The sequence below is a fragment of the Gymnoscopelus microlampas genome, assembly GCF_963454915.1.
Source record: "Gymnoscopelus microlampas genome assembly, chromosome: 18".
In the NCBI taxonomy this organism is placed as follows: domain Eukaryota; kingdom Metazoa; phylum Chordata; class Actinopteri; order Myctophiformes; family Myctophidae; genus Gymnoscopelus; species Gymnoscopelus microlampas.
In genome coordinates, this window is record NC_139955.1 from 36,878,080 (window position 1) to 36,906,015 (window position 27,936).

General features: G+C 45.7%; 1 protein-coding gene across 6 annotated transcripts in view; it reads left to right on the forward strand.

Annotated features, from left to right (window-relative positions):
• pcdh19 (protocadherin 19) overlaps window positions 1-27,936 on the forward strand; it is an 86,043-nt gene that overhangs the window by 19,605 nt on the left and 38,502 nt on the right. For 3 of the 6 annotated variants that reach the window (XM_084085658.1, XM_084085662.1, XM_084085660.1), the window contains exon 3: window positions 25,595-25,653. In XM_084085658.1, the coding sequence (XP_083941784.1) occupies window positions 25,595-25,653 (59 nt within the window). The remainder of the gene's footprint in view (window positions 1-25,594; window positions 25,654-27,936) is intronic. The other 3 variants (XM_084085657.1, XM_084085661.1, XM_084085659.1) reach the window with 1 other exon arrangement.

Here is a 27,936-nt window from a genome sequence, read left to right on the forward strand (position 1 = left end):
AGCCGAGCACAATGGGGGCTTCGGCATTGACATTCCCCTCACGTTCGCCGCTCGACATACCAGCGGCACAAGTGGCTGACTTAATGAATGAAAAAACGGCCGCCGTCAGACGGCTCCGAGCGCACTCCTTTCACCGGCAGACCCACCAGCCACCACCCACCACCACCATCTATCTACCCCCAGTCCCCCCCAAACCCCCTTGCTCCCTGTTGCTCTCCTCTGCCTGTAGCGGCAGCTCCCAGCTCCCTACCTTCGGGGGGAGCTAATGAGCTTGGAAGGCAGTTGTTGTTGGTGGTGTTGGTGATCGCAAATAAGGTCCGTGCCGTCTGTTCCTTCAGGGAGGGAGATTGAAGATTATTCCCTATACGGGACCCCTTGGGGGTCCTCAGAGTTACTACAGGGGGTCTGCCAAATCTTAAGCCAAAAATAGCAGATCTACAAGCTCGCAACGCCTCGCGCTGCGAGGCGTTGTGAGCTTGTAGATCGGCTATTTTTGGCAAAGAGGTATAGGTGTAGAGGGAAAAAAGAGCAGATCAAGTTAAAAAAAATAAGTTTCACCTGAAACACAATGTTATACAATATAGAGGGGGTCCCTGCTTCATCTCTCTCTCTCTCTCTCGGCTAGGGGGTCCTTGGCCTGTAAATGTTGAAGACCCCTGCCCTACCTGGAAGGCACACACTGTACATTCTGATTCATGATACCCTTTTGGAAAGAGGTTGAGAAAACCTTACAGTATATTTTTGACTTGGAGAGATTAAAAAAAGAAGAAGATTTGGTGTATTCATTTACTAGGAAAGATCAAATCGGCTGACATCATGCATCTAATTTAACCGTTTCGATGCATCTCATTTAACCAACCCTCCCCAATCGATCCCCCCTCGGCCTGCCGCAGCCCGCACCCCATCCCTCCTCTTTGTATTTATTTATTTATTTACGGTTTTGGGGATTTATCGTGTTTTCTCGCCATTCTCTGTTATTTATACATTTAACTTGACAGCACGGTATAACAAATGTGAAATGGACTCTGAAGTAACAACAACAATTGTCTGGAAGGTGATGAAGCAAACGAAGTATTATTAAAAGAAATGTCCCTTCTGGGAGCATGGCAACAGGGTCACTATGGAGCTGTGCTCGGGGCGTTCTTGATCGCACCAAAGTGCTGAGGGATCATTATGTTAAGGCAGGCTGACAGGGCTGTTAATATTACATACACGGCGGACAGGGCAGGGCACGTGTACCGTAGTATATGCACACATGCCCTGCCCTAGTCTTTACATTTGTTTATACACACACACACACACACACACACACACATAAGAGTATATACTATGCACACGTTGATTTTCAGTTAGTGGGTTAATATAAATGGTATTTATATGCTTTGGTCCGTCATGACGATGCTGTTTTGAAGCAACTTCATTAGCCCATTACTTTTACATTTGAGCTAAAAAGCATTATTTTACACTTTGGCTATTAAAAAATAGCAGATATACAAGCTCATAGCGCGGCACCGAGTGCCGCGCTACGAGCTTGTAGATCTGCTATTTTTGAAAAATTGGGAAAATGTGTGCAAATCTTTGAATATATATTGTGTTAAAGCGAACATTTTTAACTCAAATATTTGCTTCTGGGGGGTCCCTGGAACAACATATTTTGAGATGGGGGTCGGCGGCCAAATACATATCATTTTGGGGGTCCTTGACATAAAAAAGTTTGAGCACCACTGATACAGAAACATACGTTTTTTCAGAAAACTGTTGGAATTTAGAAGACTTTTGTAGAATCGGCTTCAGGTCTTAATGGGTCAAAAAAAAAGAAAAGAAAGTGGTTAATAAAACTTGTATTAGACTTCACAACACATTTTATGTTGCCTTGGTCTGATTAGTTTAGAAATACTTTCCCACAAATTCCAGTGGGAGAGAGGAGTTCCAGAAACATTCACTCCATCAGCCCGGCACGTTCTTGTTATGCGAACACCCCTCCCCCCTCCCCCCTTTTTGTTTAGGTGGGCGATAGGCACCCGGTCCAAAATTCTAAGGGTGCTGAGGGCAGGGTTGCCAGATCTTCTTATTATAATTTCCCCGCAAGATTGTATTTGAAAATAGCCGATCTACAAGCTCACAACGCGTCGCATCGCGACGCGTTGTGAGCTTGTAGATCGGCTATTTTCAAATAGCTGATGTATATGATAAAGTGCTCATGTGGCCCATAGTCGCTTATTTTGGGCTGGTTTTCCTAGACCCGGTTGCTTGTTTCTCTCACAGAATCTGGCAACACTGGCTGAGGGGATGGCAGGCGGCAAATGCTTTGACTTTTCATTCGTGTCACTCGCCCACAGTAATGATTATTTTAGTGCCTAAGCCCCCAGATTTGGCCCTTGTTTGGCTGTGGGAGGCGACGTCAACAGGGACACAAGAGAGAGAGAAGCCTAGCTCGCCCCTGGCTGCTGAGAGAAGCTTGTCTGGAGCTATAAGCTGGGTTGCCAGTTGAGAGCCAGGTGCACAGCATGGAAGACAATGGGTGGGTAGGCATGGGACCCCCTGCCTGGCTGGGAGGCAGAGAGAGTGGGGAGAGAGAGAGAGAGATGGAGCAGGATTTTTTCATTTTGGGGATGTGACTGCAAAAGGATTGGCCATGCAGAGGCTGGTTCACCCGGCGACCGAGTAAGAGACATTTTCTAATTATAGACGGCCTCCGCTTGTTGCGGTGAGCCACGCCGAAGCACAGCCACCAGCTTGCATGAGCAATTGCATAAAGCTGACTTTTGGTTTAATTTGGAGGACTAGCTATAATCCAGACTAAGTCCCTTAAAGCTGAACCCCCCCACCCCCCCACCCCTCTTCTTCCCTCCACCATTGGATTATGGGAACGTCTTTAAAAGGATAAGGGTCTGCTTATCATCGCTTCCCTTAACACTTCTTAGGGGACTTCAAAATGTTGGGGGAGGGAGGGGTGGCTCGCTCGCAGTCAGACCCAATGTGGCCGGTTATTTGTGTATTTGTGTCACAGAGATTAGGCATCTGACAACCGAGATCAATGATAATCACGATTCACCATTTTCCAAAGCCTTAAAGTCATAAAGCTCTATGGATTCTTTGCATATGTCTCTTCCACTCTGGAGGATCTCTACTGTAAGAAAGATCTAAGTACAGCAATAAAAAAAAAAGACTGTGTTATAATGCAGTACACGCACACGCATGCACGCATGCACGCACGCACACACACACACACACACACACACACACGCACACACACACACACACACACACACACACACACACATCCCACGCAGCTATAGCATACACTTTGACAACATTGCCCTATGGCATCTATTATGGCAAATATGGATTTAAAAGCAAATTAACGAAAATACAAAGAAAAAAAGATGTATGAAAACGTTTAAGCCCTAGTGTCTGAAATTTGCATTTCTTTTTAGTTTTTTTTCAATTATGACTAATACAAAATAAATAAGTGAAGACGCCGTTTGTTTCGTAAACAACTTTCCTATTGAAGAAACGGATACGCTCATACAGGAAATGTGGTTATACTCATTTCTCTGTGTGTGTGGGTGTTCGTGTGTGTGTGTTTGTGTGTGTGTGGGGGGGGGTGTTCACGTGCTTAAATTAATGTTTTGAGCCTTGACTCTTATGAACCGAACCATTAAACCATCTCCGAACTGTGCTGTGCCGGCACTGTTGCTACTCGGCTAATAATAATCACTGGGAGTATACGTCTTTTTAAAGCAGCCATAGCGCACGCACGCTTCCCCTGGTATCAGTATGGAAAGTCTCAATTATTTTTTTTCCTCGAGAGGTATAGGAGAAATAGTTGAGGTTTATCCTACCAATTTAGTCTTAGTGATCGTCTTTCTCGGTGCTAATGAAGTGTTGTTGCAGGGACGAGGAGAGAGAGAGAGAGAGAGATTGTGTTGTCAGTGGTGGTGCAACAGGGAATAGGAGCCGATGTAGCACACGTGAGTGTGTTGTGTATGTGTTGTTTGAGGTGCTATTTTGGTGTCGAGTGTGAGGCTGCCGCTTGTCTCATCGGAGCACGATGATGGTGGTGAGGAGGTGAGGGAGAACAGAGGATGTCTCCTGGGCTCAGGCTAAGGAACCTGGGGATGTGGGCCGGGGAGCTGCCGAGGGCTCTCAAGGCAAGAGAAAGGCCAAGCCACGTGGGGGACAGGACAGGGTAGAAATAGAGGTTATACCCGAGTGTGTGTGCTTGTTTACCAACTAGGTGTCAACATTTTTGACTCAGCTCATTAACCTGTGCATGTGGTCTGGAAGGAGCGCACCCCCCACCCACACCCAGCCCCCACATTCATATATAACCCATCTACAGGTTTTCAAAAATGTTGTGCCCAAGGCATACCAGTGGGAAAGTCAAAATCTCAAATCTACAAGCTCTTGTAAATCGGCTATTTTCTCTATTTCTTCAAATCTGGGAATTTCACCCCGCACCCCACCTAATGGCATTGGTTGAAAGTATATTACTATAGTGTGTATATACAGTATATATCTATGTAAATAAATACATATGTAGTAAGCACACCTGGTCTTGTCTCGTGGCACAACGGACACCGTTTGGGAACCAGTGCCACTGACATACAGTGTCTCTAATGATAACAGTGGGTAAAACATAAATAACAACAACGGGCTTAAACTTAACGAATGCAGTAAACTACAAGGTGATGGGGCGGTCATTACGCCACACACAGTTAAGAGAATCAATTCCCGGCTGATATCAACTCACAGCCGGACCGTGATCTGTCGGGAGCTCTTTCCTCAAATCTAATCATCAATCCATTCTAACCATGTTAGCAAGGGAGTCTACTTGGCATTATAATGGCTTTTCAATTTCTCTTATTTGGAGGACGCTGCATTGATACAAAAGTGAACTGATCAGAGAGCAGTCATACCCGGGGCATGCAGATATCAGAAAAACAGAAGAGGGGAGGGAGTGTATATACCTTCCCCTTCTCGCACCCTTCCCTCCTCTCATTACGCATGCAGTCGGCATCCTCGCTAAATTGTTTTGCCTGACCTTTGCTACAGTAGCACTAATTATTACCATCACATGGGCCCTGTAAGGCACACAGCTAATTACGCTGGATTTATCTGAAGGGACATGGGTGTCATTCTTCATGGGAATGTCTGGGCTTGCTGTCAATGCGGGTGATCTAAACCCGGAATAGGGTTAATCTGGGTAATACAGTAATAATAATTAGAGTTACAATAATTACAAGCATAGTTGTAATAACAATGAGGAGCAGGCTATTAGTAATAGGAGAGCCAAATGAGGCGGCCTATACACTTATGCAATATCTTATGTAAATGAGAGGAACCACACTCTGCCAAAATAGAACGAGAGAGAGTGTGTGTGTGTGTGTGTGTGTTGTGCAATATGCATAATTACCGTATTACAGAACCAGATTGTTGTAGTTTCCCTTTCCACTGTTCGGAATGGACGTTTGACAGTGTGCGGTTGAAAGACATATTTTCAAAGGCGTTTGGTGGAATTACCTATTAATGTAGGGTGCAGGACCTCAGGTGTCACATCCAGTCATCGCGTCGCGCAGAGATTGGTTCGTACAGGAAAGCAATATTCTTTCAAAGATCCAACATGAATGAATAGGGGGCAGAGTCGCGCCGGCGCTGTCTTTTCAGCTGGCGGCGGGCAACTCGTGTAATGAGCCTAAGAGGGCTCCAATTATTCCACTTGCGATCAAAAAGGAGAGGGAGATTACTTCTCTTCCCTCTTTTTGCTTTGACATCCTACACTGTAACATCTTTTGATAGGGGCTGAGGGAGAGAGAGAGAGCGAGGGGTTCAGAAGAGGATGGCTGGGGAGCGCTTGATCGTTTTTGAACAGGCGTCAGTGGTAGTATTTACTTTTTTTTTCGTCCCGGACAGAGCCAGGACGTAATTCACAGCTTACAACATTTTCCCCTTTTTCTTCCTCTTTGTTGTCGCTTTTGTCGCTGTTGTTTGGATGTAATGAAACGACTTGTTGCCAGCACGCGGCGCAGGTCTCTCTTGCACGAAGACAACAAAAGGAAGCTTTCATATGACCGCAGGCTTTGGCTTACGCCGAACTCGATGGCCACACGCTGCCATATGTCTTTCTCCCAGAGAGCTATTGTACAACGTGACAACAGTACGAGGTGTGTTCACTCACTGGAATAGCCTGTGTAACTACTGTCAGGTGCTTTTTATTTCGGAGACCTTGGCCTTGTTGTTTGTTTCGTCTGCTTAACCCATTGAGACCCGGAACGCATCTGTGTCACTTTTTCGTTTGAGCTACAAAGCATGATTTTACACTTTGGCTATTAAAAAATAGCAGATCTACAAGCTCATAGCGCGGCACCGAGTGCCGCGCTACGAGCTTGTAGATCTGCTATTTTTGAAAAATCGTGAAAATGTGTCCAAATCTTTCAATATATATATTCTTTTAAAGCAAACATTAACTCAAGTCTTTGCTTCTGGGGGTCCCTGGAACAAAAAGAAATGAGATGGGGGTCCGCGGCCAAATTCATATCATTTTGGGGGTCCTTGACATGAAAAAGTTTGAAAACCACTGATATAGAAACATACGTTTTTCAGAAAAACGTTTTAGAAGACATTTTGCAGAATCGGAACCTCAGGCCTCAATTGGTTAACGGCACAGGTCGTGTTCAGGCGGAAAACAACAGGGGGGTTTTATCATTCGATTGTGTGCAGACTTTTGTTTCCCTCTCGTTCCCTTTTCATTTACTAAACTCCCCAGATTACAAGTAAAAGCACATTAGGTGTCTGGGGGTGGGCGAGGGGGCTAACTAAAAGGATTACTCTACACTTTTTATAATATCAAACTACATCAGCCCAGAAGGAGCATGATTGCCTGTTAATCAGGAAGCCATGAATAAAGAATAAGAGACAAATAATATTATGTCCCGCTAAATGACATGAGCCAAAGAGGAAGTCACCAATCTGCATCAAACTAGATAAACATTCACCCCTAAGATATCATTTTTGGGCAGATGACGGCTCAATATGTGTACTTCCTTAAGCACGCACGCCCACACACACACATGCACACACGCGCCCACGACAACAACTCTCTGATAAGTAACAATAATTACTACTAAGTTGTTTGCGGTGGCAGAACAAAAGGATTTAAGGTCTTCATTTTCTGCGTACGCAGAGTAACACATTCACAGTGGTGGAAAAAGTACTCAAATTCTTTACTTAAGTAAATGTATCAATACTGCAATATAGACATATACTCCGTTACAAGTAAAAGTCCAGAATTCTAAATTTACTTGATTGAAAGTACAAAAGTATTGGCATCAAAATGTACTTAAAGTACCAAAAGTCAAAGTACCAACATGTTTGAAAATAGCCAATCTACAAGCTCGCAACGCGTCGCGATGCGACGCGTTGCGAGCTTGTAGATCTGCTATTTTCAAATAGCCTACGAATAAAATAGGGCTAAAGGGGTTAATGTATGTTTTATAATGTAATAATTTATATCTGCAAAGTAACTAGTAACTAAAGTTTTCAAATAATTGTAGTGGAGGAAAAGTCAGAGAGAAATATACAGACAGAGAGACAGACAGACAGACAGACTGACAGACAGAGAGAGAGAGAGAGAGAGAGAGACAGAGAGAAATATAGAGAGGGAGAGACAGATAGACAGACCCACAGACAGACAGACACAGAGAGAGAGGGAAGATAGGGGGATGACAGGCAGCAAAGCCTTGTTGTGTCAGATTCGAACCCGGCTGCGGGGACAGACTATAGCCCCACAAGTCCCATTCATACTTCATTGTGCGACGGTGTTGTTGTGTGTTGAAAATAGCCGACCTACAAGCTTACGTCTGCGATGTGTCTGCATGCAGACGCGTAGGTCTGCTATTTTCGATGCAGCGAAACTGCTGTGCAGTGGAGCATAAATTAGGCTTTATTTACGTGATAATGCAGTCTTACCAGGTGAGCCAGGAAACACCTGACTTTAGAATGGAAATGTATCTAGGTCTAAACTAGTTGTGTGTGTGTGCGTGCGTGTGTGTGTGTGTGTGTGTGTGTGTGTGTGTGTGTGTGTGTGTGTGTGTGTTTGAGTGTGTGTGTGTATGTGTGCGTGTACGCGTCTGTGTGTAGCCGTGTACAAGTGTGTGTGTGTGTGTGCGCGTGCGTGCGTCCTTGTGGACCCAGAGAGAGGGAACGACATCTACCGGCTGTTATTGTTTGACCCTGGATATCCTCCTACGCTTTGTCCCCGACAAAACAAAAGAAAAAAAAAAACCTGTTTGCCCCACAAAGCTTACAAATTAAATTAAATGAAGTCAGTGTGGCTAACCCCTGTGTGTGTGTGTGTTTGCTGCTGGAAATCCCCCCCCCACGCACGAGTGGGTCAAAGACCTGCTGCATCTGGACGCCCCCCTTCCCCCCCCCCCCCCCCCCCACTCCCCACACACACACACACACACACCCCACCGCCTCTGCTCTCAAGCTGCTATAGCTACGAGCTCCCACACTCGCAAAACACCCGGAGTTGATTTAACCACAAAAAAAAACTGACCCATATTTCCAGTCTCTGAGTTAAATGAACACTCTGGGTTTTTACTCGCTGTGCGCGCTCTCTGACAGAGACGACAGCAGGCACCGATCAGCCTTTATGCCCCTCTGAGAGTGTGTGTGTGCGCGAGTGTGTGTGTGTGTGTGTGTGTGTGTGTGTGTGTGTGTGTGTGTGTGTGTGTGTGTGTGTGTGTGTGTGTGTGTGTGTGTGTGTGTGTGTGTGTGTGTGTGTGTGTCTGTTTTACTGTAAATGTCTGATGGGTGTTATCCCCTGCAGACTGTGAATGTACAATGTGCATTGCTGCATGTTTTCAATGTGTGTGTGTGTGTGTGTGTGTGTGTGTGTGTGTGTGTGTGTGTGTGTGTGCGTGCGTGCACACGCTTTCTGCTTTCCCTCCCCGTCATACACTAAGGCTCTCGTATTTCTCAATTTTGCCTACATTGGTTTTGAAATCCTTTACGCACCAAGCAAAAGGTGAAGCGTGCCGGGATTTGCATATTCAAATATTCAAGCATTCAAACAGACGGCTTAACACGATGCCATATTACAGGCAACAGTAGAGTCAGACTATACAGTATATACACACACACATATACAGCATTTTGGATGTTGTTTTGCACTGTATGTCCTGACGGCAGCTTGTCCCACAGTCCTGTTAACAAGCTGGATGTACAGATGTGAATACTATGCAGTCAATCCCAGGCACTGACAGCTGCCTAGATGGACCACCCCCAAATCATCGCTGTCGCCGGGCAGAAACCTTGTATCTCCCATATTTCAGCTTTTTATTTATTTTTTTGTAAATAATTGCCCCTACTTTGTCGTACAGGAGTGTCGCGCGGAAGTAGGAGCTTGTAGATCTGCACATTTGTGCTGTTTTGGAAGAATTTTGAAGGTGAAAGTGCTTAACACCCATTGAGACCTGGAACGCATCTGTGTAATTTTTTTGATTTTGAGCTAAAAAGCATTATTTTACACTTTGGCTATTCAAAAATAGCAGATATACAAGCTCGTAGCGCGGCACCGAGTGCCGCGCTACGAGCTTGTATATCTGCTATTTTTGAAAAATCGTGAAAATGTGTGCAAATCTTTGAATATATATTATTTTAAAGAGAACATTTGTAACTCCAATCTTTGCTTCTGGGGGGGTCCCTGGAACAACATATTTTGAGATGGGGGGTCAGCGGCCAAATACATATACATTTTGGCGGTCCTTGACATGAAAAAGTTTGAGCACCACTGATATACTGTAGAAACATACGTTTTTCAGAAAACTTTTGGGATTTAAGAGACATTTTGTAGAATCGGCTTCAGGTCTTAATGGGTTAACCGATGAAAAGTATTAACAAGAGCTTGTGAGTAAACAATAAGTAACATTGGATCCACTGGAACCACCAGTTCCCTTTTTTTCCATTTCCTGAAAAGTAACAGTTTTTTTCTGGACATACAAGGTTTTCCGTCGCCACGACGGCGATGAAATATTAGCGCCAGATGTGTTTCATATAGTGACGCGCCGGCAAACAGGATCAGAAAGCTAACAGGCTTCCATTACCAGATCACTGATTGGAGCGGCGTTGTTGTGGTGGCGTGAGCCGCAGATCCGTAGTCTCTCCCATCTGTTTGGAACCGAAAAAAGCTCCTTTCTGTAATTTGCTGGCATCCAGCCCGATCATATCCCAAAAAAACTGTTTGAGCCCCAGCTCTCTCGTTTGTAAGACAAAGCGCATCGACACCGGTTGGGCAGCTGGTGTGTGCAGATAGTAGCGTGTTCAAGGGGGGGGGGGGGGGGGGCGCGGGTTAGGTGGGGTGGATGCTGACGAGCGTGTGAGTACGTGTATGTGTGGCTACCTGTGTGCACTTGGCTACGAGTTTGTGCCTTCCAATCTGTGTCTGTATATGTGTGTGCCATTAGTATGCGTTGTTTGTGTGTGTGTGTGTGTGTGTGTGTGTGTGTGTGTGTGTGTGTGTGTGTGTGATTGTGCGTGCGTGCGTGCGTGTGCATTCGCTTGTGCTTGAACAGTGATGAAAGTACTCTGATTTACTAAAGTAAAAGTAGTAATATCTTACTGAAGTCAAAGTACAAAAGTATTAGCAAAGCAAAAGTCAAAGTACTCATTATGCAGAGTGATCCCATTTCAGAATCATATGCTGTATGCCATGTTATTGGACTATAATTATTGATCATTAACCACTTAAGCCCATTGTACCTCAGCTATTCGAAAATAGCCTAACAACGTGTCGCATTGTGATCTTTTTTTTTAAATGTAGACGATTTTTTTATTGATAATTTGATTAATTATTGATAATCTGCAGTGTGTAACTGTCAACTAAAGCTGTTCAAAGATTAGCACGAATTTTCACGATTTTTCCAAAAAATAGCAGATCTACAAGCTCATAGCGCGGCACTCGGTGCCGCACTATGAACTTGTATATCTGCTATTTTTGAACAGCAGAAGAAATCTAAAAATGACACACAGATGTGTTCCCAGTCTTTAAAGAGTAAAGTGGTTAAGTACGGCACTTGAGTAAATGCACTTCGCTATGTTACACCCCTGTGCGTGCGTGCACGCCGTGTGCGCCGTGGTCCGAGCACCTGAGAGCACATGGCACCTTTTTTTCGTGCGGAGCCGCCCGCCCGCATGCAGTGCCCGTCCATCCAAACGCAGGCCAACAGAACACACAGTGTAAACAGTAGGTTTGTTTGAGCGAGTGGCCCGGGGGCAGCAGGATTAATGAGCGCTGATGAAGTTCCACTCGAAAAATCCTGGCCGCTATACTCCTCCGCCATCGCCGCCGCCTCCTCCACCACCTCCTCCTCCTCCTCCTCCCCTGTTTGCCAGAGAGAGAGAGAGGAGGCCAGCGGTGTGGCAGCGCAGCGAGCGGTAGGCGTCTGGAGGCGGTGACTCATTCCCTTTACCCAGTGTCAGATTAAGGCATGTCAATAAACAGACCCACTCAATCCATCTCAGAGTGAGTGCATCCGCTCACAAGAGCCTTCCAGTCTGTAATGAGCTGCCGCAAATCTCCATCCAACAAGAATGTCTGGAAAGATGCCTTGTCACAGTGAGGGAACGAGAGAGAGAGAGAGAGAGAGAGAGGGAGAGATAGTGGGGTAAGTAAAGGGAGGGGGGGGTCAGAGCGCGATAGAGATAGAGAGAGAGAGAGAGAGAGCGGTATAAAAACGAACCTGCACGATACCGTATAGCAACAGAAAAGGAGCGAGTGACAGACAAGGAGTAGGAGAGAGAGAGGAGGCAGAGGAAGGTGGGTGTATGTATGGGTGGGTGTGGGGTTGGGTGGAGGGGTGGGGGGGGGGTCTATTGCAAAGCTAATGTGACTGGCTGCCTCCTACAACAGTATTCAGAGAATGTAGAGAAGGCACACACACACACCTCTGAGGGGAATCTTTTCTACACACTGCAGAGCGGGTCCAATTTTTTTTCTCAATGTTAAATATGCACCCGGGATTTTTGCGGTGTACTCCACCACATTGTGGCATAACAAAACAAATTATTACGCGCCTTAACCCCTTAAGACCGGGAACGCGTCTGTGTGTCATTTTTAGATTTCTTTGGCTATTCAAAAATAGCAGATATACAAGCTCATAGCACGGCACCGAGTGCCGCGCTATGAGCTTGTATATCTGCTATTTTTTATGAGATCTGCTATTTTAGAAAACATTTGAAAATTTGTGCAAAAACAGTTTTTGGAAAAAACGTATGTTGCTATAATCAGTGGTTCTCAAACTTTTTGCATGTCAAGGACCCCCAAAATGATATGTATTTGGCCGTGGACCCCGAACTCAAAATATGTTGTTCCAGGGACCCTCAGAAGCAAAGATTTTAGTTAAAAATGTTCGCTTTAACATATATATATTTTTTTTCAAAGATTTTCACGATTTTTCAAAAACAGCAGATCTACAAGCTCATAGCGCGGCCCTCGGTGCCGCGCTATGAGCTTGTAGATCTGCTGTTTTTGAATAGCCAAAGTATAAGATAATGGTTAAAGTGGTTACACAGATGCGTTCCCGGTCTTAATGGGTTAAGTTAATACTGAAACATCTGTCTATTTGGGAAATTGACTTAAAGATATATATTGTGCCGCCTGCACTGTATGTCTACACGCCTTCTTGGGCATATATGTGCTTGGTTATATAATAATATGGGTTTTTTCTGAATGTTTATTTTAAACGCCCAGCCCGGCGGAGGTTGGCTAAAACCTGTGGGATTTACTAGTACACTAAATTGCTGTGTCCCCCCTTCCTGTTCCTGACGCTGGTTAACAGATATAGGCCACAAAAGAGGAGAGAGAAAAAAAATGAAAAACACATGCAGGTGATTCTTTCAGGAAGCTAAAACGACTGGAATAAACTTCTGTTTGTCATGCCCATTTCCCCGGATGGACTCGGATCCCACTAAATCTACCTGGATTAAAGGTTTCCTTGTTATGGGCCTGACGTGGAGAATTCCACGCCTTGTTCAAAGGGATCACCCACCCACCTTTTTCTTATGTGGCGCCAAGCCCGACATTAACGGATTTGAGCATGAAGGGAGTGTGAAAACTTTTTGGCCTGACATCCAAATTAACCCATTGAGTCCTGGAACTGTCTCATTTTTAGATTTGAGCTAAAAAGCATTATTTTACACTTTGGGCTATTCAAAAATAGCAGATCTACAAGCTCATAGCGCGGCACCGAGTGCCGCGCTACGAGCTTGTAGATCTGCTATTTTTTGAAAAATCGTGAAAATGTGTGCAAATCTTTGAATACATATATTTTTAAAAAGAACACTTTAAACTCAAATCTTTGCTTCAGGGGGGGCCCTGGAACAAAATATTTTGATGGGGGTCCGCGGCCAAATACATGTCATTTTGGGGGTCCTTGACATGAAAAAGATTGAGCACCACTGATATAGAAACATACGTTTTTCAGAATACTGCTGAGATTTAGGAGACAACACATGTAGAATCGGCTTCAATCGGTCTCAACGGGTTAAGGAATATCCCCTCGGGGACTCGCCGAGGGGGGAAGTTCTTGCTATTTGAGTTTGATTAGGTTCCGCGGGCTTAGAGAAAAAGTAAGCCGATTTCTCTTCTTTTTTTTTTGGGAGCCAGCATAAAGATAGCCCAAGTATTTCTTTTCCCCTCCCTTTCCCTTCTGTTTAGTATGTAAAACCTTGATCTCAGAGCAGAGTTAGCATTCCTTCCCCCCCTTTTCTTGCTCAGGCTGACAGACAGATAGAGTGTAGCTCCCCGAACAAAACACACACAGACGACAGACACGGACATGTATAGATTCGCCTCAGACAAAAGGGAGTTTAAATCGAACCCCCCCCCCCCCCCCCCCCCCCTCACCCGACTTAGGGGGGGGCCGGCATGCAGCGATAGCACCTGCTGCCTGTTATTCACTGATGCACTGCTAACCTGCGACTCGGAGCACTTCACGTGTCTTCATTTACATGATTTACGTGAAGCCACGGAGGCTGAACCTAAACGCCACGCCATGCAGGTGCTGCTCAGCTCAACGTTTGACTGGCATATAATGCCCTGATTTAGGCTATGATGTATGACCGGCGTCACGGATGCGAGTATATGTACTCAAGTACTGTAATGTACAATTTTGAGGTATTTTTACTTTACAGGAGTATTTCCAATTTTCTGTACTTTTACTTCTACTCACCCACATTCTGCATAACGAGTACTTTCTACTTTTGGTACTTTAAGTACATTTTGACACCAATACTTTTGTACCTTTTACTCAAGTACATTTTGAATTCCGGACTTCTACTTGTAACAGAGTATTTCTACATTGCGGTATTGATACTTTTACTTAAGTAAACAAATGGAGTACTTCTCCCCCCCACTGTGACTGCCTGGCATATCATGCCTGATTTATACTATGATGTATGAGCTTATAGAGCGCTTATTTTTTTCATCCGCGACGCTGTCCTACGACGAAGTATTGAAATTGGAGCCTAAAGGCTTGATGGGTTTTAGAACAAAGGACTCCCTGGTAAGACAACGGGGGGGCCTGGCTTGAGATCTCGCAAAAGTGTCAGCAAGACTACGTCGGTATGCAGACGTCTGTCGGGCGGAGAGAGAGAGGCCGGGAGGGGGGGGGGGGGGGGAAGGGGGGGCTATTATTTAAAATCTTTTCATCACTCTGAAAGAGGGGGGAAATAGCTTTGACGTTGAGAAGCTCATGAATAATTAATGCCGTTGCTATTAATGTATGTATAATTAATCACATCCCTCCCTGCCTACACTCGTATGGAGCCGATGGTCCTGAGTGGCATGGAGACCTGGCGTACGCTATTGACTCTGCTTCACGATAAAAAAACAAGGGGGGGGTGGGGGGGGTTGTTGGGCAATTTCCTACTATATCCAGGCCCCGGTGTGTGTGGAAGGGGAGCAAGACAATAGACTTGCTACCGTGCCTTTTATTTTTTCTTCCCCCTCCTCTTCTACTCGCTTCACAAGAGAAGGGAGCAATTGTTTTTAGACAGAATGGGTAAATATTTGCCCTGTTTCACACGGGAAGACAGAATAAATGAGAGGGAAGCACAAGCAGGAAGCGGCGGCGTGTTTACGTATCAGTTTCATTGTGTTTCTTTCTCGACAACCGGTTGCACAGTCAGCCCCCCAAACAATACCAACATGACCCCCCCCCCCCCCCCCCCCCGCCCCCATACCACCATGTGTACAAGGTCACAACATGTGGCCCCCACCACCGGCAGTAGCGTTTGATTAACACATCAAGACCTGAAGTCGATTCTACAAATGTCTTCTAAATCAGTTTTTTGAAAAAAAACGTATGTTTCTATATCAGTGGTTCTCAAACTTTTTCATGTCAAGGACCCCAACATGTATATGTATTTGGCCACGGACCCCCATCTCAAAATGTTGTTCCAGGGACCCCCCAGAAGCAAAGATTTGAGTTAAAAACGTTCGCTTTAAAATATATATATATATTCAAACATTTGCACAATTTTTCCTCGATTTTTCAAAAATAGCAGATCTACAAGCTCGTAGCGCGGCACTCGGTGACGCGCTATGAGCTTGTATATCTGCTATTTTTGAATAGCCCAAAGTGTCAAATAATGCTTTTTAGCTCAAATCTAAAAATGACACAGTTCCAGGTCTCAATGGGTTAAGTGTGCCAATGTCTTCCCCCCCCCCCCCCCCTTCTTTTCTTTATCTTCATGAGAATAATGTTGTGGCACCTGAAGTCAAATAGAGTCAAACTGAAATGTGCAGCAAAGCAAACAAGGCAGCTTATAGAAAAGAAAGAAGGGAAGAAAAAAAAGAAAAAAAACAGCTATTTCAACCCTGGGTCCAAAAAAATCAGTCACTTTCATAAAAAAGTGATTGATTCCCGAATGGGCAATTGGGTTCGGCGTGGGGGGGGCGTGGGGGGGGGAATTGATGAGTGATGAAGTGAAATGATGCCGAGAACGTGGCAGGGTTGTTCATCACATGTGTGTCGTGTGTGTGCCCCCCCTTTTGTCACGATTGATTGTCTATAATTTGAAGTTTGCAGGGGAGCCAGTTGATATTAAATGGTAACAACTCCCTGTATTCATCACGTCTCCCCTCCGCTCTCCCCCCCGTCCCCGTCCCTCCCCTCTCCTTTAGCAAAAGGCAGAAAATAGAAAATGTAATCTCATCCACAACCATGGCTCTGCCTCGGGCGCTCTTTCAACCTTTTTTTCTCCACGCTGATCCTCCCCGAGGGGCGCAATGCAGGCTCTACTAAAAAGAAGAGGGAAATCTATAATCTTAGCAGATGGCAGAGGATCTATGGGAAATTCTATAATAGAGAAAGAAGGTGGTTTTGGGTGGCGTGCGTGTGTGTGTGTGTGTGTGTGTACTATACTTGCGAGGACCAAGTATAGTAGAATTTGAAGAAATCTACATTGTGAGGACCGTTTTCCTGGTCCTCACCAGAGACAAATGGCTGTTTTATATTAAAAAAAACATTTTTAGAGATACGTTCACAATTAGGAAAAACATTCAGGTTATAGGATTAGACATTGAGAGGCTAGGTTTAGGGATTGGAATTAGAGTTATAAACGTGATTTATACTTAGTCGCGCGCCAGTGTCATGCACCGGAAAACAGCCGATCTATAAGCTCACAACGCGTTGCAGCGCGACGCGTTGTGAGCTTATAGATCTGCTGTTTTTCGGCTTTAGGCTTACGGTTAAAAATGGCAAAAATAATATATATATATATATATTTTTAAATGACATTCATAAAATGGCTGTCCTAAAGCGTTGATGTCCTCACAAGTATAGTAATACAAACCTGTGTGTGTGTGTGTGTGTGTGTGTGTGTGTTTGTGTACATATACGTGCATGCGGATGTATGTGAGGTGGGGGGGATAGTTGCCGAGGGGGACCTTGGCAACGTGGCAAGTCAGGGCTCATAATATGCGTTTCCACCATCTCACATTGGTAAACACAGGATAAAGCCCCCCCCCCCCCCCCCCCCCGGGCAGGTGGCTGTGGCGGTGGTCTGTGTCGTTCGTTTGGTCGTGGGCGGTGCCACACAGAGCGAAGCTCTGAGCTGCTACAGAGCAAGAGAGAGGTGCTGCTGCTGGGTGCTGCTGGGGGCTGCTGGGTGCTGCTGGGTGCAGGCTCTGGAGTGGAGTGGAGGAGAGTGGAGTGGAGTGGGGGGGTAGGGGTGGGGGGGCTGCAGCCTGGCTGGCCCTAATTTGGGGACAGAGCAGTGGTTGGAAAAAGTACTCAAATTCTTTACTTAAAGGAGGAGTTCACCCAAAAAAATGCACACCCTATGAAGCCTTGAATCCATGGATTCTTTTTTTGTTTTTGTCGCATTCCTAAGCTAATAATTTGATTCCCGTCTCCTACCGGCTAATGTATCCGGTAGGAGACACAAAGTAGAGTATTTGTGTCTCCTACCGGAAATACACACGGTCATCAAATTATTGTCTTAGGAATGCCACAGAAACAAAAACAAATCCATGAAATCAAGGCTTCATGGGGTGTGTAATTGATAGAAAATATTTTTTGGGGTGAACTCCTCCTTTAAGTAAAAGTATCAATACTGCAATGTAGAAGTCTCTCTGGTACAAGTAAAAGTCCAGAATTAAACATTTACTTGAGTAAAAGGTACAAAAGTATTGGTATCAAAATGTCCTTAAAGTACCAAAAGTAAAAGTACTAAACCGTTTGAAAATAGCCGATCTACAAGCTCGCAACGCGCCGCGATGGGACGCGTCGCGAGCTTATAGATCGGCTATTTTCAAACAGCCTATAGGTATAACATATTGCTAAAGTGGTTAATGTATGTTTTGTAATGTAATCATTTATATATATATATGCAAAGTAACTAAAGTTTTCAAATAATTGTAGTGGAGTGAAAGTGCAATATTTGCCTAAGTAAAAGTATTGGAAATTGGGAAAATACTTGAGTAAAGTACAAGTACCTCAAAATTGTACTTAAGTAAATGTACTTAGTTACTGTCCACCACAGCTGTAGAGTGGAGTGGTGTGGAGTGTAGTGGGGGTAGGGGAAGGGGGGGGGGCTGTACGCAGCCCTAATTTGGGGACAGAGTAGCAATTTTCGTCTGGGGAGGGAGGGAGGGAGGGGGGGGTGGGTACAGAGAGTGAGAGGAGAGGGAGATGGTGCGTGGGCGTGCGAGCACACATACATAGAAGGGAGAGAGAGCGCGCGCGAGCGACAAGGATTGAGGTGAAGCCATTTGTTTTCGCCGTCGAGATGTTATGAGAAGCCGCCGAGGGAAACGACAGCTCGGCGGCTGCACTCTCACAGGGCTCACTATACACAATGCAGGCATACATTATTCTATGTATATATATATAGGTGAAACCCAGGGTGCTAATTTAACTCTGAAAGTGGGGGGGGAAACCCTCCATTTTTTCCGGAGGGTTAAATGAACACCGGATACTGTAGGGAATAAATCACCCCAGGTACGTGAATAGCTACGCGTGTAGACATCAGCATATATAAATATGTGCACGCACGCACGCACGCACGCACGCACGCACGCACGCACGCACGCACACACACACACACACACACACACACACACACACACACACACACACACACACACACACACACACACACACACACACACACACACACACACACACACGCACAGAGAGAAACCAACCGAGTCTCCTCCGCAGAGCGCCTCACTGCAGCATTAATGCAGGGAGGAATATATGCATGTGTAAACAAGCAGTCAGACACTGACCTTTCCTCAGCCAACAGAGGATTTGGACTCATTTCCTCTCCTCTCTCTCTCTTCCTTCACCTCCGTCATGACTTTTCACGCCACATCTAGCCTAACAACACGTTATTTCTAATTACAAACGGCTTGGCCTGTTAACTCCCAACTGGTTCTCTCTCTCGATCACGAACCGCCGCCCGTCGTCTCGTCTTTTCCACCTCAAGAAGAGGATATCAACAACAAGGCTCATTATTGTGTACAATTCCCTCCTGGATACCAAAGGGAGTCCGTGTGAGTACGGATAAGCCTCAAACACGATGAGCAAAAGGCTACGGCCCCGCACATTTACTATGCACAAAAACAAATCAGCCCATTTGAGGGTTGTTGTAGCTACTGTTACAGTAGATATTTTGTGTCTGTGATGTACTCTTGTATGGTGGGAAATGGAGATAACCAGGGGGCTTAGGGAGAGTTTTAAGTCATAAACAGCTGTAACGGGGAAGTTCTCGCAGCTAACTTGAGAGCTAATTAGGGGAGCTGCGCTGACGCACTGACGCAAAGCGCTAACTTCTCCTAAATCTGATTTATTTCACTTCCTTCAAATGCTTATTTCTCTGCATATATGATTTTTATCTAACCCTTTGATTCATACTTAGGCTAAGGTTTAGTTCTATGAATGGCTGTCTTCTATGAAATTAACTAACCACCAGTAAATCATTGTCTAAATGATCTTGTGCATATAAGGATACAGCCTAATAATGGACTGTATGTACATAAAGAGCATGACAGTGCTGTGTGTGTACTGTATGAAGATGAAACCATGCTTCTATTAAGAATGAACCGTACAGACTGAACGATGACAATCAGGAGAGAGACCGTCATCCTTTTGCAATCATTTCAATATTAATTTGCTGCTACGGCGTGTTACTTCAATTTGTCCATAATTACTTTTTCCCAGCTTGCTTCCATGTTCAAATTTGACTTTAATTGCATTGGTTGATGTATCAGCCTAGATAATACATATATTAAGACAGCTGTGTGACTACTCTCTCTCTCCCTCTCTCTCCCCCCTCTCTCTCTCTCCCTCCTCTATCTCTCTCTCTCTCTCGCTGACATCTGTTGAACTGTCTGGTGCTTACTGGTGGTAACCACTGGTGTACTGCCAGTCTGCGACTCCCACCCAATCCCCCCCGTCCCCTGTCAGCGGCTACCCGTGTGCCCCCCCCCCCCCCCCCCCGCGCGCACAAAATGAACGCACATGCATCCAGACTCACGGAACCAATTGCCACGCTGTGGAAGGAAAGGCAAATCAAATCTCACGGCAGCAACTAGGCGAGGAGATTGTTTTTTTCCTCTCGCCGGGGAAAGAGAACCGTCGAGCCCCCCCCAGGTCCCCCCCCATCACCACCACCCCATTTATTGGAGGGGAACAGGCAAAAGGGTGAAGAGGAGGGGAGAATCAATGCTGCTGGTGATGTAGCCAGGCTACAGAAGTGTCTCTCAGGTCAAGCCTCGCCCCATCTCCCCCCTCCTCCTTCTCTTTCCACCCTCCCTCCCTCCCCCCCTCCCCCCCCGATGGCCCTGACACGGCTATCAGTCAGCCGGTGAAACGAGGGACTACACTGCTCTCTCCCCTGGTCGTTTCTAGATGAAACGGAACAATAATTAGGGGGATAGAGTGGCCCGTGCCGCCAAACTGGGGCCGCTTCGGATCACAACAACACGTTGTCCAACCTGATTAAGTAGCCATTTGCGGCGCTCTCGCCGTTGTTAAGCGGCCCCTCGTCTTCTCGCTTGGCCTGAAACTCGACCTCCCGGGCAAAGACGTATTGACATGGCCTCCAATTTAAAAGTTTGGTCCCCGAGATGCGGGGGCGGACGTTCAGTGCATTTCTTTGCAGGAAGCCGCGGCTAATGCATCCGATTTGCCCCTCGGAATAGGCACTGCACAGTGACTTAGAAAATGCCCAAGGTTAAGCCCTCGCGTGCGTCGTTGTGTTTACTTCCATTGACTATTTGATAATAGAGGAAATGTGGAGGATTTTTATCTGTCCTGATGCCGCTGATTAATAGAGAGTCCGAGGAAGAAGCTACTATATTCTGCAGGCCATTTAACCACTTGAACCATGGCATCCCTATCAGTGGCGTGCACAGACATTTTGAGGGGCAGGTGCTCAAGTAAATTATACTTTTTTTTGTTTACTTGGTCTGCTCTTTTTTCCCTCTACACCTATACAGTACCTCTTTGCCAAAAATAGCAGATCTACAAGCCCACAACGCCTCGCGCTGCGAGGCGTTGTGGGCTTGTAGATCTGCTATTTTTGGCAAAAGTTCTCCTCAGAAAAGGGATGCTAGGTTTCGAGTGGTTACGGTAAAAAGAAAAATCATATCACATAAAGATTTGGCGGACCCCCTGTAGTAACTCTGAGGACCCCCTAGGGGTCCCGGACCCCCTGTTGAAGACCCCTTAAAAAAAAAGGGCACTTCTGGTCAAGAGGGCAAAGGGCAGGTGCTCTAGCACCACCTAGAGTCTATCTGTGCACGTCCCTGATCCCTATTCTGACGGGGACGTTAGCGGAATATTGCAGAGCTATAAGATCACAACACGCCACAATACAACGCGTTGTTGTGTGAGCTTGTAGATTGGCTATTCTCGGCGAAGAGATTTGCTGTGGAGGAGGGGGGGGAAAAGGGTTAAAAGTTCAGAGCAGACCCCGGCCATGAACTAAGTATTAGTTTACTAAGTACGGTACTACAGCGGGTTCAAGTGGTTAAGATGAAGTACATTTTTGGAGGACACAAAGACAAAAAAACATGGAGTGGCTGAATGCAACGAAGGCTCTTCTTTTAGTGAGTACCTTCTATACTGTTTAAGAGGGCTCTACGAAAAGACCTTGGGTCACACGTGACGTAGGCACTGACACACCACGAAAACACACACGCACGCACGCACGCACACGCACACACACACACACACACACACACACACACACACACACACACACACACACACACTTCACCAAACAGTAGCCTACCGTCCAAACCAATTATAGGTAAGAGAGCCAGAGAGAAATTCACAAGGAAATTTGTATCCTGTCTCTTTAATGACGTTTTTTTGCGCCTTGTTACTCTCGCGCCATGCGTGTTCATTAGTCTCTCACTGGATGCACAGCTAGGTGGAGAGGCAGTTATAATGAGTACTTACTGGGCCCCCGAATGGAGCACAGGTGGCACGCCCCACCCAACAGGACACATACTTAAACATACGTACGTTTAGGTGTGTGTGTGTGTGTGTGTGTGTGTGTGTGTGTGTGTGTGTGTGTGTGTGTGTGTGTGTGTGTGTGTGTGTGTGTGTGTACCAGTGGCGTGCACAGACATTTTGAGGGGCAGGTGCTCAAGTAAATTATACTTTTTTTTGTTGACTTGGTCTGCTCTTTTTTCCCTCTACACCTATACCTCTTTGCCAAAAATAGCCGATCTACAAGCCCACAACGCCTCGCAGCGTGATGCGTTGTGGGCTTGTAGATCTGCTATTTTTGGCCAAAGTTCTCCTCAGAAAAGGGATGCTAGGTTTCGAGTGGTTATGGTAAAAAGAAAAATCATATCACATAAAGAATTGGCAGACCCCCTGTAGTAACTCTGAGGACCCCCTAGGGGTCCCGGACCCCCTGTTGAAGACCCTGCTGTAAACTGAAGAAAAAAAACGTATTTTTTTCTTTTTTTCAAAAGGGCACTTCTGGTCAAGAGGGCAAAGGGCAGGAGCTCTAGCACCACCTAGAGTCTATCTGTGCACGTCCCTGGTGTGTACGCGTGTACATTACAGCGCTATAAAAAGTATTGCTATCATGTGTCCTTTGGTGAAACATGCCACTTTGATAATATTTGATTAATTAATTAACTAGTCTGTATACTTTTGCCGATAAACTCCTGTCTCCTTCTCACGCAACCCCGTAAGAGTAGCGGCGCGGCATAATTGCGGATGATGCCAATTACCTTGATATTAACCAGACAGAAACAAAGGAGAAGCTCGTCCGACGGTGTGGAGTGCAAACACGATGTGCTTCAAATTAAGGGCCACTAATAAAATGCTAATTAAAATGGCTTTTTACAAATTATCTCCTTGGTAGCAATGAGTTAAAGTTTAATTAGGGGTGGACGGTAAAAAGAGAGAGAGAGAGAGAGAGAGAGAGAGAGAGAGAGAGAGAGAGAGAGAGAGAGAGAGAGAGAGACGGAGACAGACAGAGCAGAATGACGTTAACCTTCGGTGCATACAGATTGCATCGCAGTCTAACAAATCTCAATCAGAGGCCTAGCCCTGCCACAGACACTAATTACTATATTATCTGTCGACAGAGGTAATTAGGAGGCATAGAGGTGAGACGGCAAACAATGCCTTATTTCCTCCTCCTAGTGACGGAAGGTATTTTGGCAGGGCCCCGGTGGACACTGGAAATGGGATAGTGGTGGTGGGCGATAATTACCCCGCTGACATATTACATTGTTATAGGCTTCACGACTTTCCAGGAAAAAAAGACGGGGAAGAATATGAGTAGCAAGCGGAGCCTTTATGATATCACTGCGTATACAGCATGCTCATGTTAGCTTTGAAGCTGTCAGAAAGTGGCACTGGATATCAAGTCTAAACAAACACGGACATGTGCTTGGTAGCATTTAACAAGCTCTTACATTTCTTCGTAGACTGCAGCTTGTGTGTGGGGGGGGGGTTAGTGGGAGCTATTTGCCAGTTAAAACAGTGGCACTTTTCTTTTTCTTTTTTTCAGGACATATATACAGTACAGTACGACTCCACACAGACATTTTTACAGGTTGCATACTGGAGGGAATCATTTTTTCTTTTTTTAAAGAGCTCAACCCCATTAACATCTAATAAGGGAAGTGTGTGTGCATGAGTGCCATTTTTTAATCCAAATGTGTTTGGTCAGCGTGCACGGCAAACGGCAAAGCGGCGCACGCACGGCCACCGCCGGTCCCTCAACAGCAGGGGCTGTGTTTGAGCGCGCAGCTCACTTGATAATCAGCGCCTGTGCTCCGGCGCCTACATTAACCTTTCTTATCACAGGGGTGACTTTTTCATCACGGCTTGTGGCTTTGATACTGGTACTGTGTGTAGAGAGTGAGACTTCCCGCGGAACTCAACCATTGACTTCCCAGCTTTTTATCTGGATAGAGTATCAACACGGTTGGAATTTTAATCCTTTAAGACCTGGAACGCGTCTGTGTCACTTTTTCATTTGAGCTAAAAAGCATTATTTTACACTTTGGCTATTTTTGAAAAATCGTGAAAATGTGTGCAAATATTTGAATACATATTGGTTAAAGCGAACATTTTTAACTCTATTCTTGGCTTCTGGGGGTCCCTGGAACAAAACATTTTGAGATGGGGGTCTCTCTCTCTAGGTCGTCCTCAGACGAGCCCTCCATCGTTGCTTCCAGTCATCCCGATTCTCCATACATCTGGCCAGCTCATTGGTGCTATTGGGTCGGCGGCCAAATACATAAAATTTTGGGAGTCCTTGACATGAAAAAGTTTGAGAACCACTGATATAGAAACATGTTTTGTTTTTTTCCAGAATACTGTTGGGATTTAGAAGAGGTCTCAATGGGTTAAAGTCAAATGGGACGTTATTTTATTTTTATTTTTTTGTCTCATTTCTTCTTCTTTTTTCACTCTGCAGTGAAAACACCTGCATCTTATCAAAAACTTTGCCGAAGGGTTGTAAATCCCGCGGGGCGCTTAAGTGGCGAGACTGAAAAAAAGTCTTGAGAGGCTTTGATACCCTCTGGCCCGGTGACATCTTATCTAGTGTGTGGAGTAGATGCTTGGCAGGCACAGGGGGGGGGCTGTACCTGCTCAATGTACTATACACACGCACCTCTGTCAGCGCTCCTTCCGCCACTGCTCACTGTGATGAGGCCGGGGGGGACGGGGGGGACGGGGGGGGAGAAAAACGAGAGAAAAAAAGGAAAAAGCCTTGAATGCAGGACGCCTTTGAACTGTGTTCTCTAATGTGGGTCAGAGATCCATCGTATGCAGATTCCCCGGGAAGCCTTTTCATCTGCAATTGCCGAAGTTAAGATTCCCCCGGTGCACCCTTAATTTCATCTCCTTCTCTCCCCATTTATTTATTTAATATTTATACATTAATGTCTCCTTAAAAAAAATAAAAATAATGGGCGAAAAGGGAGAAAAATGGAAACTTTCCCCTCTCTCTCCCTTTGCTCTCTGCGAGGCGCTGTCCAGTCTAATGACTCCATTTTAAAGAGCTGGGTCTGACCAGCACAGTGGAGGAGCAGGGCTGCTGGAGGGAGAGAGAGAGAGAGAGAGGGGCGGAGGAGGAGAGGATGAGGAGGAGGAGAAGAGAAGAGGGGAGAGGAGGCTGTGCACACTGCAGCACTCTCCTTAGCTCTCAACTCCCAGTCAGCCTCTCTCTCTCTCTGTGTGTGTGTGTGTGTGGGTGTGTGTGTGTGTGTGTGTGTGTGTGTGTGTGTGTGTGTGTGTGTGTGTGTGTGTGTGTGTGTGTGTGTGTGTGTGTGTGTGTGTGTGTGTGTGTGTGTGTGCGTGTGTGTGCTTTGAAAGAGAATAGGATTCAGCCCCTTTGAAAGCCGAGGCTGCTCACCGGGGCTTTTGTGTTGTAAAGTAACATTTCTATTGAAAGCCAATTACTGCTAACATTATTTTGGTTCCTTCCTTCCATAATTAAATGCACCTCTCTGTTTTGTCCCCCCCCCTCCCTTCCCATCCCATCCCATCCCACCCCACCCCACCCCACCCCCTGTTATACCCCTCTGTTGCAGACGGAGAATTATTCCATTGACTCCAGCTACGTGAACAGCAGAGCTCACCTCATTAAAAGGTATGTCTTGATTAGAGCTGTTATCAGCCGCTGTTATCGGTAATTGTTTTGCCTAATGAAGGCCTATGTTTGCGTTGTACGCTCTTCGTGTTACACGGATGTTGAGGGGGAGGGCCCTAATTGCGATGCAGGAATGCGTCGTCACGCGACTCGGTAATGCAGTTATTTGACACTTATGATGTTACACGTCTTCGCGGTGCCGTCGTCGCCAGTGAACGCGTTCTTTACAGCGGTGGTTCTCAAACTTTTTTCATGTCAATGACCTCCAAATTGACACTTATTAGCCCCGCGGACCCCCATTTGAAAAGATATGCCAGCTAGGGACCCCCATAAGAGAGGATTTTTACGGCTCTAGCAGTGATTCTCAACCATTTTCATTTCTAGGAGCCCCAGTTTGACATGCATTTAGGCTACGGACCCCCACTTAATGGCATTTTATATCTCTGTGACGCCAATTTATATTGTAAACTCAATGTAAATTTAACTCTGAGAGTGTACAAATGGAACCAAATGGACCCTAACGGGTCCATTTGGTTCCATTTGTACACTCTTGAGAGTTACAGACCCATAAGGGTCCATTGGGTTCCTAACTATCTATCATTTAGCTGGGGACCCCCTCTAACTCCCTCAAGGACCCCTGGGGGGCCCCGGATCACACTTTCTGAGAACCAACGCTTTACACAATGATTCATACTTTCATCACTTCTATTCATCCTGGGCAAAAAACGCAACATTTTAAAACTTGCGATGAGTAGAGGAATAAAAAACTACCCCATGTAACATGGTTAGAAATAAGATTAAATTATATCAAAGACATCCCATTGTTTGAGAAACCCTAGTATACAAGTCATGGCACACAGACAGACTTCCTTTCCCAAGATAGCAGCACCATGATAATCTATAATTAGGTTTTGTGTTGTTTCTTTTTTCCCCCCTTCTTCTTCTTCTTCTTTTGAGTGCAGGACAAACGTTTTCATTGTGAGGAAGATAAGGGTCTACCGGGAGAGCACCTGAAGCCGGATATTAGATAGGGGTTGTAGGAATGCAGGGGTCACACAATAATGCCCTGCAGGTCTGGACCAGTCTGTGACCGAGCCCAGTCTCAACGCTATAATAATTCCCCATTTTACCTGCAGCTATGGAGCAGGAACACTGTCTTTTGTTTGAGTGCCAGGCGGGGCCTTATTTTCTGAGAAGCCATTATTGCAATTTCCCTGTGAAAAGAGATTCCCAGTTAATGTAAACAAAGACCATTCAGGTGTGGGGCCTCTGCAACACACTACAAAGGAATCCCCCCAGGAGCCAGTGAGCCTATAGGCCTGGGACAGGTGCAATTACAGTGATAACATCGGGGCCAGCATTACCCACATACACTGCAGCCCGGCCGGCGCTCTCCCAGGCTGTAGCCCAAAGAGCAAGAAAGAACGCGGAGAGGGGGCTTGAGCTGAGGAATGCTACCTTGCACTGTCCTTCAAATGTTCCAACTCTCTTTTTTTCCCCCTTCACAGCTTTGCGTCTTTTCTACTCTCTCCATCCCCATATTCTCTCTCTATGCAAGGCCACATGTTCCTTTATTCAGCCCATCTTTAGTGTTGTTTGCAAAGTGATGCTTGTTCCAGTGGGGTGGAAATTAGATGAGGGGAAATCACGCTCATACTGTGCAGCTGTTGATTGTGTGCGCCCACCTCCCCCCCCCCCCCCCCTCCACACACACACACACACACACACACACACACACACCCTCTTTATTGACTATGAGACTCCAAACAAGACAGATGCTCAGTTTTGTATGCTTCCAGCATTTCCTAACATCCATCTTCATTCCAGGAATTCCTGATTACTGCCAGCATTTAGTTTGATTGTAAGTGAGCGTCTTCTTCTGTTTGTTCACTGATGCCCTTGAAGTTCAGCACTTCCATCCCCAAAATGTCCCCGGTCTCAAACAGCCTGCAGCTGCCATGCTATTTCTTAAGTTTGAAAGAAAAGAAAGAAAAGGAGGAGAGAAAAAAAAGCCCTTGACACTTTCAATAACATGTCAAAAAGCGTATTCTTATTTTACTGTTGTCACAAGTGGAGATGCAGCAGAGGTCAGGGCGGCACTGTGTGTACTAATGCAGCGACATGAGTACGTGAGTGAGTGGAACAACTGGGAGGATGGAAGAATAGTAAGAAACTAGAAAAGTGGGCTTGTCAGAGTGTAGATCAGTGTTGCCATGTCTGCTTATTATAAGCGAATTTGGACTTGTTTTTCTGTAAAGTTGCTTGTAAATATTGTTAGTTGCG